The sequence below is a fragment of the Magallana gigas genome, chromosome 3 (assembly GCF_963853765.1).
Source record: "Magallana gigas chromosome 3, xbMagGiga1.1, whole genome shotgun sequence".
NCBI classification, from domain to species: domain Eukaryota; kingdom Metazoa; phylum Mollusca; class Bivalvia; order Ostreida; family Ostreidae; genus Magallana; species Magallana gigas.
The window spans coordinates 54,478,132-54,487,536 of NC_088855.1; the positions used below are offsets into that span (position 1 = coordinate 54,478,132).

The 9,405-nt window shown below is 34.3% G+C and overlaps 1 protein-coding gene across 3 annotated transcripts; it reads left to right on the forward strand.

Moving 5' to 3' along the window:
* The first annotated feature begins 268 nt into the window (after positions 1-268).
* Positions 269-6,269, forward strand: LOC105332025 (3-mercaptopyruvate sulfurtransferase). Of its 3 annotated transcripts, none has more exons than XM_034480434.2 (8): positions 269-570; positions 2,896-3,139; positions 3,617-3,818; positions 4,552-4,656; positions 4,722-4,860; positions 5,561-5,653; positions 5,736-5,857; positions 6,171-6,269. In XM_034480434.2, exons 2-8 carry the CDS (start codon positions 2,997-2,999, stop codon positions 6,195-6,197), a joined length of 831 nt encoding a protein of 276 aa, XP_034336325.2. In that variant the 5' UTR covers positions 269-570; positions 2,896-2,996; the 3' UTR covers positions 6,198-6,269. The 3 variants fall into 3 exon arrangements, with proteins under 3 accessions (XP_034336325.2, XP_065936476.1, XP_034336324.2); XM_066080404.1 differs by having other exon boundaries at positions 281-570; positions 5,958-6,269; XM_034480433.2 differs by having other exon boundaries at positions 282-570; positions 4,737-4,860; positions 5,958-6,269.
* Positions 6,270-9,405: the final 3,136 nt, after the last annotated feature.

The following is a 9,405-nucleotide window of genomic DNA, read 5'->3' on the forward strand; positions in this document are numbered from 1 at the left end:
TAGACTCAAATTCCCATATAAGACGCCTTGGCAAATTCTTTTATTAACGTACTAAAGTACATGTATACAATTAACAATAATTAAGTTACTTTTAATTACTCTTTACGACTAACTCCTCAATTTGTTAAGAGAAAGATCGATATAAACAGTAAGTTACTTTCTGTGGTGATTCATGCGCCCATTGCAGGCTAAGTAAGATAGCATTGCGGGTTATGCATTCTTTCTGGAATTCATACCGGAATGAGATTTCACGGTCACATCAAAACTAAGCATGGTGTAAACAATGCGGTGTATAATATCCAAAATCATATTTTTGTAAACAATCTATTACAAGCGAATCAAAGGGTCTGACAGATCGATGTTATAAGCGGGGCTGAGTACTTATACAGTACAAATCGAAGTCTACTTAAACAAAGAGACCATACCCCGAACTTCCACTAAGGCGACCATCGGAATTCAGAAAGTTACAGAAACTACATGTAACATCGCTGGATGTCGTAAAATGTCACTACCCGTATACCATAGATTTATACAGTGACCGGCTGATAGATGACCATATACAAATTCCAGGTAGGTCATATATCGCATTGTAAAAATCTTTTCTTTGTGGAAATTGGAATCGTGTGCATATTACGATAATCATTTGCATGTTTAACTCTCTGAGGTTAGTAAACATTTCACATGTATAGATATCAATGTATATGGCCTACTTAATCAACAGAACATGTAATACACTTCTAGTACGTCTTCTTTATAGGATGCACAATACTTCTTAAGTACGGAAGCCAAAAAATAACACCTTTTATCGCAAACGAGACAGTCTTAGATTATTAATTAATAAAGACTTGTTAGGGAAAACCGCTTATGTGTGAAACTACAGTGCATGATGAGTGTTTTTGTGTATTTTTCCGCAACAATTGCTTTATTAAACCGTCATCTCTACAACAACGCTGCGCGATATAGGTAATTTTACGGGAAAGGATCCCTTGTGGACAGCAAAAGAATTGACCTATAGGGATATGCTTATTTGATTCCACTTCATGATTTTAGGCCATACACAGTAAACTCTTAGGTTCTAGTTCTCTAAATGTATAGAGATTGAAAAAAAGTTTCACAGTCGTTGTCCGAGCAGTTAGTTATGGACGCTTTTTATTCTTTACTTTATTATCTTTAAATTCTATTTTCAGTTTACTTACTTTCTATAATACGATACATGTACTTTATATGCGTTTATTTATTTTTATTTGAATTTATTTATTTCACAACGATTGACAAGGAAGTTCTTGCATTTATGTCACTCGTTGGTACGGATATTTTACGCGATGTGGTCCTTAATGTGGGACATCAAGGTATAGTTACAGTTGATTGCTTTCAGTACATACGTTTTCATAAATGTCTTCAATTTGAAGAGCAAACGTGCATTAAAGGAAGAAAACCGGAGTAAAGTGCAAAATGCACAATCAAAAAATAAGTTAATAATAAATAAATAAATAAATAGATAGATGTTTATGTAAATCAATAATTTAAAAAAAGGAAATAAAAATCATAGCAACAGGTGGAACCAAACCAGGGTACAAAAACCTTTAGATGTGCGATAAGTCCCAGTCTTGAAACAAACGAAGCTGGGTTTTATTTAAAAGTTTTTTAGACCAAAACTTCTTTGAGTTTTAGGAACAGGCCTGCCCTGATGGATTTCTAGGCCAAAATGCATGCAGAACTAGACCGTTTTACTGCAAAAATGATGTTTTAGCCAACTTTGAAGGTTAATTTTAGAATTACAAGCGCAAAATGCTAGGTTCTAAATGAAAATTTGAAAAAATCGAAATATGTACAGTAGAACATATCAAATGAACTTTGATTTTTAAAAGTGATTTTCCCCCCACGAAATCGATCTCCACTATAGGCCAGTTCTTTTGTTATAAAAAGTGATCCTTCGGGTTGGCGAAACCAAATTTTCAGTAGAGCTACAGTTCTGCAGCTGCGTTATAGCTTGTTTACTTGTTTGAAATATTCCTATAAAGTGGTACGTAAAATATGCCATATGCACTAATTATTGTGTTACTTTGATAGACGTACTTTTGGCACATTTCCGGACTTTACATGCATAATTGTATCCAGTGTTGACCACTCTCATTAGTATCTCTATTAATACAGATAAAACCTTTGTTCGCTTCAAGAAGATACGATTTTGTAAAAAGATGCATGGGAAAAATACTATAACAAAGTAGTCAGCATTAATGACGCTTTCAAAAAAGGGGAAATGCCCTCGTTTTCCAAACCACCATTTCAAGCCGTGGTCACAATATGTTATGAAAACTTTAATTGGATATTTAGTTGTCAATCTCCGACTCTGCTTTACTCGAGGTTGCATTCAACTTTTCATCCAATCATGGTAAAAAGCATGATTGTTGGAATCTATTATTATGTTGATAGACTTATTTTCAATCGGAAGGTAAAACATTTTTTTTTTTGGAGGGGGGGGGGGTAGAGGTATGCAAAAACTCTTATTGTACATTATTTCAATTCATTATCGCTGATTTACCTCTGGTATGATATTGAATATTGTGTCAAACTCTATGTACAACGTGCAATCGTTTTGAACGCACGAACAACCTTTGTGCTCAATGTACACAAGGCAGCCCTTTCCGTGGAAAATTTTCGAAATTTTGCGGTTTTTTTTTTTTTGCAAAACCCCATTTCATCTTTTTATTAAATTCATTTTCTTTATTTCGTTTGTTTAAAGAATAGTATATGTGTTCTGAGGTCCATGCAATTTGGATAAATACATGGTTTAAGTCTCTATTGTATGGAGTAGTTACAAGAGAAATCACTGAGAAGTTTTCTCTAAACTATTCAACATATTATTCATTGAATGATTAACTATTTTTATTACAGTTTGCACTGTTCAGGTCATGGGATTTGAATTGCACCAGGAAACAATCTCAAGTCTTCAGACCTTGTAGTTTTGAAAAACAAATTGTAAATATTGAGCTGCGATGTCTGGAAGCATGTCCAACGATATGTTTGTCAGTTGTCAGTGGCTTAAGCACAGGATTGCCAACAGACATTTTTTCCAAAATCTGGTCATTTTGGACGTGTCATGGGCAAGCGACAAAAACATGGAGGATGAGTTCTTAAGGTAAAGACTTATCATTTAAAATATGCAATATTAGAACCATTTTAACAAGACCTTGGACTTTTGGTAACCTTTAACTGTCTATTTCTTGCATCATAACAAATTTAAAAAAGACGCTAATTTAACGTGAAATAAACACTGACTGAGTAGTCTTAGCCCAAGAGGCAGACAAATATTGTTGATTTTGAAGAGCCATGGCTGAATGACCTACAATGAAATAGTAAGGCCTACGTCACATAACTGTTGAACACAACTTCCCAAAGTCCAAGCTCTTGTTAAAATGGTTCTTTATCATGTTCATTTATATGGACTAGTCCTCTGTTTTATACAGCTGGATTGAAGAAGGGCATTTTTTATCGAATCTTTTGAAGACAGTACACACAGAGACAAACACATATTTTAAGAATGTATTGAGAAAACACATATTGATGCATGGGACATAGTGTTTTAGATCAATTAAGTAATTTTCATACTTTGTAGAGAGCATATTCCGGGAGCCCAGTTCTTTAACATAATGGACGACAACCACACAGACATGTACCCGCGGAATCTTCCATCCGTGGAGAACTTCCAAAGTCGGGCTCGGGCGATAGGAATAAACAACGACTCGCACCTTGTGTTGTACAGCAAATCTCAGCATGGCGGTCTGTTTGTCAGTGGAAGAGCCTGGTGGACATTCTCCGTATGTAGTTTTGACTTGAATTTTTACGTAATCATATGTCAACTCTACCTTGCTGTCCAATTCCCCGAATCTTGCCTATAAATTACACACTTTTTAAAACCACAGCCTTTAACAAACAGCTGTTTACTTTGATTGCTATGAATAGTCTTTTAGTTAAACAAAATAAGGTCGCTCCAAACACCCGGAAAGATTTTCTTAGAAAAGTTGCATTAGACTTGACCAGATATATGAATATATAATTTTTGGTAAATTATAAATGTAGCAGTAAAATGATTAAAAATCTATTTATAAAGTTTTTTTTAATTATAATAAGTCTTTGGTAGAGGATCCTTTACGAGACTTTAAAATGGCAATGTTTTAAAGTATTTTCTTCCACTTGACAAAAAATTAGTTGATTAATTTGATTTTTCAATGTGACGAATTCAAACAATAATTTACCTTTAAGTCTCTTTGAAATGTCCTATTAATTATATCTACTCATGCAATGCACAGTTGTTGTTTCATACCTGTGGTACTTGTTTCATATTTGTGACACTTGTTTCAAACCCGTGACACTTGTTTCATACCTGTGGTATACTTGTTTCATACCTGGGACACTTGGTTCATACTCTGGTACTTGTTTCATACCTGTGGAACTTGTTTCATACATGTGGTAATTGTTTCATCCCTGTGAGATTTGTTTCATACCTGAGGTACTTGTTTCATACATATGGTACTTATTTCATACCTACAGTACTTTGGACATCAGTCAATCAGTGTTCTTGATGGCGGCTTCAGTCAATGGTTAGAAGAAAACGGAGACGTTTCCAAGGAAAGATGTTCAAATTGCAATTGCAAAGTATGTAATTTATGCTTATTTTTAAATTCAGTTATCAAATAAAATATTTTATAATAATAATGCAGTTGATTTCTTTGGAGATAGGGGATTTTAGCACCAACGTTCGAGGAAATCTAAGAGTTGAATTCGATGAAATGGTCCAGATTGTGAAGACACACGGACAGATAATCGACTCCAGAGCTAGCGATAAACTTAATTTGAAAGGTTTGTTTCTGTATGCTAGCATGAGGGCTATCTACGTATATGTAATTCACATTAAAATGTCTGCTTTGATGTTGAGAATGCGCTTCGGCATAGACCTAAGTTATCGATAACATTGACAAAAACTATATGTAGTCGTCTAGTCGTGATATCTCCCTCCAGTCAAATCACTTTCAGCTACTGTACACTAGTATACACGTCGATTGTAATCTTTATTCATAAGGTGATATTGTCGCTCTTACATCTCGTATTAATAAATAATAAGGTAACAGAGTCGCATCGATGCAAATATATGAAATGATTATTGGACAAGATTGCTTAATGTAATTTTTTGTTTCTATAGCTGCTAAAACAAGATTGTTTACTCTTGTCGACTTTGTGCTATTTTTCAAAGATAACAATTGTAAATATATAATATTTTTGTAAACCTACTAAGGAGATAAAATGTAAATTTTACAGTATACTGGAAAAGTGGTCGTACATGCTCCCACCACATGCCGCATAATTGGGTTATGATAATAAATTGGAAGGATTCGTCCTTCTCATACGTAAATAAAACATATAAATGTCAATACTAATGTTCAATATGCAATACGAACATTTTTGATATTTTTATCAAAAGATCTGATCGGGTTCAACTTATTTTATTTCTATACAACTATTTAACATAGTGTCTATTTCATAGCAACTTTTTACTTTGCAGATCCATCAACATACATTGGAAATGCAATAAATATTCCGATGAGCGTCATAGTTAAGGGTCACCTGATTATGCCGAAAGATGAACTAAGAGAGTGTAAGCGAATTGCTTCAAACAACCAATTAAGCTTTCCCGCTGAAATCTCTATTTATGACAAATACAATATCCTTGATTTTAGTTCTGACTGAAAAAGGTGTAAAACTCAACCAACCTACCGTCTGTTACTGCAACAGTGGCATGTCCTCGTGTAGTCTTGTCTTGGCAATCATTTACTGTGGAGGCCAAGCAAGGCTCTATAGTGTAAGTAACACCTATCTTTTTTTGATTTTAGACAACTTTTGGATAATCAGGATAAGCCATTTTTTGAGAGAAAAAACCTTCATATTTTACTTATTTATAGGGTGGATACAACGAATGGAAAAGAAAAATATACAGTGTAGAGCACCTACCCCTAAATTCATAAAATAAAACGGAAGAACACAATGCAAAATAGAGTCAAGCATTTTCAAAATTTATACAATGTACAGGTACCAGGGTTGTTAGAAAAATTCTATTAGAATCTTTACATTTAATGAAACCACAAAAACTTCATAGTTTTTGTCTTTCTCTATAGATAAATATAGAAGGGGAGATCGATTGAACAAAATAAGACCGATTTTCGGCTCGCTTTAGCCACACTAGTATCTTTGATGACCATGGTAATTGATGGTTTTAATAAAGGGCAAAGAAACATCAACAAATCATCATCCAACCAGGTTGAAATGCTGGTAACAAATTTTTGTGCTTATCATAAAATGCCAGCATTGACATTGTGACTAATAAACTCAAAATCATCTTATAAATAAAGTTGGCAAAAATTAAAGATGACCGTGGTCAGTCCTCAAGTTTTTTTTATCGATAAAGTATTCTTTCTTTGAATCAAGAAATTTCTATATAAATAAATACAGAAAAGAGGAGGTTGGAAGAATGATCACAGAATCTGGTTGAAATGTTGAAAACAGAAGAAAAGTGAACAACTAACATATTACAGAGTATCCTCCAAGATATATGGAATGAGAGGTTATGACTGAAATAGAGAGGTCACCAAACAGCCGCCAACAAGGCCTTACATATCCTAACTACTGCCGTTGGAATACCTACATTGTATCTTTCTCCCTCCTATCAGCCAGATATTTTCAACTGTATTATGCTATGAACATCTTAGCTACCGTTGACGACGTACCAAGTAATCGAGTATACGCCTGTGTGTCTACTTGAGCTCTCTCCTTAAAGCTGACATGAACTCATAAAAGCATTTGGTCGCCTTATTAGTTTGGGTCGCTCCTTTACTGCCACTGGGTATATACCGGTTGAGAAAGTTACGGTCGGTTGCTTTCCGATCGAGGCATTCAGGTTGCACGGACTTCTAAATGCACGAACAACACATTGTGGTAAAATGTTTGTAATAAAGAATAAAGAAAACAACAATTAATGAAATACAAAGTACATTTATTCTTTGAAAAAATTTCTAAGGTATCCATATTATTTTGCACAGACAGAGCTGCCTTACTTCACATGAACGTGTGTCGTTCATACAAAGTGCATAACGTCCACATCTTTTTGAAAACCCCGGCGGCACTACATCAAACACAGTAGCAAAATGATAATAAATCCAAGAAAGTAACAACGTAATATTGTTTCCATCCGTTCCTACAAAAACGCTCAGTTTCTAAAATCCATGCGATCATTGACATTGTCACAGTGTGTGGTTTGCGCATGTGCGATGTTATAACATACACAGGAAAACTGTCTACAATTATCGAAGAATTTTTTAATTATCTGTGCCTGGATTTCAGTCTGTCTTGTTTCGTCATTTATTGGATATTCCTTGCCAGTGCAGTGGTTGTCATATTTTTTTTTTTATCTGAGATAAAACAAATTTAAAATCATACTGTCTTAGTAATTGTTTTGAGGTACAAGTGTATAAGTAAATCCGGTAGATATCTGGGGCAAGTCCATAGACCATTTTTAGATAGAGCGAGTTTGTAAACCTTTCTTCTATCTGATCAATTCCCTATTCATCATATACTAGTAACGCAGAACTGGGTGAGTGAATTCTTAGACCTGTTATAATCCTTGTAGCAGATACTTGGATATCTTCTAAAGCTTTAACTTACTTAGTAGACCCAAACCGTTTCAGGAATAGAATAAATATGTTAATTTAAACCTTCATCATATTGGAGATTTACACTTTTAACATATCTCATCCTCCTGTACAGTTTTGCGTCCATGGTCCATTTATACAAAAAGTTGATTTAAGCTGAACACAATTCGTTAAAGGCATTGTTCGCCATTTTTTCTTTCATCGCCGCTATCCCTTCAACCCCTATGTATATAAAATTTCCGCATTTGACGTCATCAATACGACGTCATGTATTAAACCCGTTCCACTTATGTAGTGATAATAATATTAAAACTCTCAAATTTAGACTGCTTCAGCTAAAATTAGAAACTAACATCTTTAAAAAAGCAATTTTGGAGAAAATGAAAATATGAAAGACATTAAAAAAAGCAGGTTTTCATTATGAATTCGAAATTATAAGGGATGGTGGGGGGGGGGGGGGGGGGGGGACCGCAAATTTCCGTGTACCTCCAGTTGGCATTGGCTTGTAAATAACAATGATTCATCAATTTTGTTTATGTATTATATTTCTAAAAAATTAAAAAGATATGTTTAGTTGCTATTGAAATATGAACTTGAAAATTCCAATTTTGCCCTTTTATTCTAAATCAGAAAATGCAGAGCATATTAGTTTGTATTAATTAGAGAAAAGGGTCAACCAAATTTTTAAGCATGTGCAAGATTATCCGGTTCCCTATTTCCACATTTTCTGGGTCGAAATGTTAAAGTTTAATTAAAAAAGATTTTATAACGCCAAGGTCACGGCACACTCAGGTCATAAGCAATCTCTGTGTGAAATAATAACCTCCTTTTCCAAATAGTGACCTTCACTCTGCCCAATTTACCTTGGGGCAAATCATGGCACATCCTCAGGTCATAAGCTATCTATGTGTGAAGAACTTCTAATGTTTCTACATATGATAAAAAAGATGTGGACCTGACACGAAATTTGCAGACAGACGGAAAGACGAACGAACAAGGTGATTCATATATAGGCCCCCCTCCCCCTCCAAAAAAAAAAACACCAAACAAAAACGTTTGCGGGGGTATAACTAATGCTTGATTATAAGGTAATGGATATAATATTTTAAATATATATTTCCATTTTTATAATAAAAAACCTGAACTGTGTGTAGTCAAATGAAACATCAAATTTTACCGCTTCGTAATGGCGACTTCTGATATCTTATAACGTTTCTGTTGTAAAAATAAACTGTACACTTGACTTTGACGGAGGGATATGTTTTCACAGAGACTCATTGGTTTACCTTATAGACCTTAATCCGAAAAATCAGTGCCCGACAAAAATTGTCCAAATGGCAATTAGAAATTCCAAGCACCAACGAACATTGGGCATTACGTCCCTTCTTTTAAATACCTCTATTAGGAATAAGATTAAATAAGTAAATAGATGTGCAATAGTATTCTTAATTCTATTTAACTCGAAAATATTGCACATCGAGTTGAAATGATTTGAAAGGATTGACGTTCATTGGAGATTCAGAGGACTCCTTCACATTTTTTTATAACAGTAAAATTTCAAACATATTAGCTTCTGACACGATTATTTCGAATACTGATCTAGGACTTCGCACCTGAATACCCTCGATTTTTTTCAAAATTCGATTGCATGTTAGACTTCTTTTTTCCCCAATTATACTTTGGATACCATGGATAGCAAAGAGAA

Excerpts from the sequence above, each read along its gene's own strand:
- LOC105332025 (XM_066080404.1), top strand. The coding sequence starts at position 2,997 with ATGTCTGGAAGCATGTCCAACGATATGTTTGTCAGTTGTCAGTGGCTT. Across the intron at positions 4,657-4,721 it reads GTTCAAATTGCAATTGCAAA|TTGATTTCTTTGGAGATAGG; the intron begins GTATGTAATTTA and ends ATAATAATGCAG. Across the intron at positions 4,861-5,560 it reads CGATAAACTTAATTTGAAAG|ATCCATCAACATACATTGGA; the intron begins GTTTGTTTCTGT and ends TTTACTTTGCAG.